We start from the raw sequence: 1,633 nt of genomic DNA, 5'->3' as shown, positions 1-1,633 counted from the left end.
TGTACCCTGCAGCTTAGATCTTTGTGTGTGTTTATGTGGTTGTGTGTGTGTGAGTGTGTGGTTGTGTGTGTGTGTGTGTAGTTGTGCAGGTACACATGCATATGTGTGTGCAAACATGAGGAGGCTGGACTTTGACATCAGGTATCTTTCCTTTATTGCTCTCCACCTTTATATTTTTTAAGACAGGGTCTCTCTTTCTGTGCCCGAAGCTCATCAATTCCGCTAAGCTGATTGGCTGTCTAAGGAGCTTCAGGGACCCACCTGTCCTCTCCACTATCCTCCTAGGCTGGGGTTACAGGCGCCTGTTTCTATGCCCAGCTTTTTCTTTTTTTTTTTTTAAAGGTTCTACATTTTATTACTGGAGAAACCACTCCCAACTTAAACATGATCAAGTCTCCAGATTGAAAATGTTGAACTTCATCTTGTAACACTCATCAAGGATCACGATTCATCATTAATTGTTTTGCCATTCATTGTTGACTCCTTACAGACCCAGCTTCGTTCTCCTCCAGTGTCTTCTCTTGGAGTTGTACCTGATTTTGTTGCCAGTTTTCATCCGAATCCACTGAGGAATAGGATGATTTTGCTTTTGTTTCTTAGCCAGGAATCGCTTGATTCTGAAAGTCTTGTGAGAAGACATGGCGAGAAGGCTGGGCGGGCAGGTGGCACACGACGGCGAAGGAAAGGCGAAGAGCTATGCCCAGCTTTTTCATGGGTGCTGTCAATCCTAAATCAGGTCCTCATGCTTCCATCTTCCACCTTCCCAAACTGACGGGGATTTAAAAGAAAACAAACAACTCTCCAGGTGATCGTAATTGTGGCCAAAGTTGAGAACCATTGTTAGCAGCAGCAGCACATACAGGTCATGGGATACAGTTCAATGGTAGAGTTTGCTTAAGATGCACAAGGCCCTGGGCTGTCTCTCTCCAGCACTGCAAAACAAACGGATGGATGGATGGATGGATGGATGGATGGATGGATGGATGGATAAAAATATGAAACAGCAAAACCCACATTCAGGGCGCACCACTACATATTAAGCCAGAATCACTGTGGCCTGGGTACAGGCATCAACAGATTTTAAAAGCTCTCATGGAGATGGAAGGTACTCAAAGCCATGATGCTTGGAAGCCACTGATTTGAGTCTAATCACAGAACTGTTTAGGATTTTCCCAGCAGAGCCAGGTTTCATTCCTGTTGGTTTTTATAGCTTGCAGGAACAATGCAATCATGCCTACTAGTAAATACAAGACCTTCAGGACTGGGGCGATGACTCAGTGGGTAAGATGCCTGTGGTGCAAGCTTGAGAACCTGAGTTCAGATTCCCAGCACCCATGCTAAATGTTAAAAAGGCTGTTGTGCATTGTCTGTAACCCCAGTGCTGAACAAGTGCAGCCAGCTGGATCCCAGGAGTCCTGGATAGCCAGTCACGTAGAATTGGAATGAGCAGATGTCAAGGTTCAGTAAGAGACCCCGCCTCAAAAAATATAATGAAGAGTGATTGAAGAGGATGCCTGATGTTGACCTCTGGCCTTCAAGTGTAAGCGCACCTACCATCACACATGTACACAGCTGTCTAACAACACACACAAACACACACGCACACGTGCACTCGCTTTGTTGTTGAAGAATC

At 45.4% G+C, this 1,633-nt stretch overlaps 1 protein-coding gene across 1 annotated transcript; it reads right to left on the bottom strand.

Moving 5' to 3' along the window:
* Window positions 1–336: 336 nt before the first annotated feature.
* LOC126502343 (60S ribosomal protein L39-like) lies at window positions 337–685 on the bottom strand. Its single transcript, XM_050143252.1, has one exon. The coding sequence runs from the start codon at window positions 638–640 to the stop codon at window positions 485–487; it is 156 nt and encodes a 51-aa protein (XP_049999209.1). The 5' UTR covers window positions 641–685; the 3' UTR covers window positions 337–484.
* Window positions 686–1,633: the final 948 nt, after the last annotated feature.

This window comes from Alexandromys fortis, unplaced genomic scaffold (assembly GCF_014885135.2).
Source record: "Alexandromys fortis isolate MF-2015 unplaced genomic scaffold, M_Fortis_MF-2015_v1.1 scaffold_45, whole genome shotgun sequence".
Lineage (NCBI taxonomy): Eukaryota > Metazoa > Chordata > Mammalia > Rodentia > Cricetidae > Alexandromys > Alexandromys fortis.
Note: the sequence above shows the minus strand (reverse complement) of the source record. Positions and strands in the feature narration are given on the sequence as shown.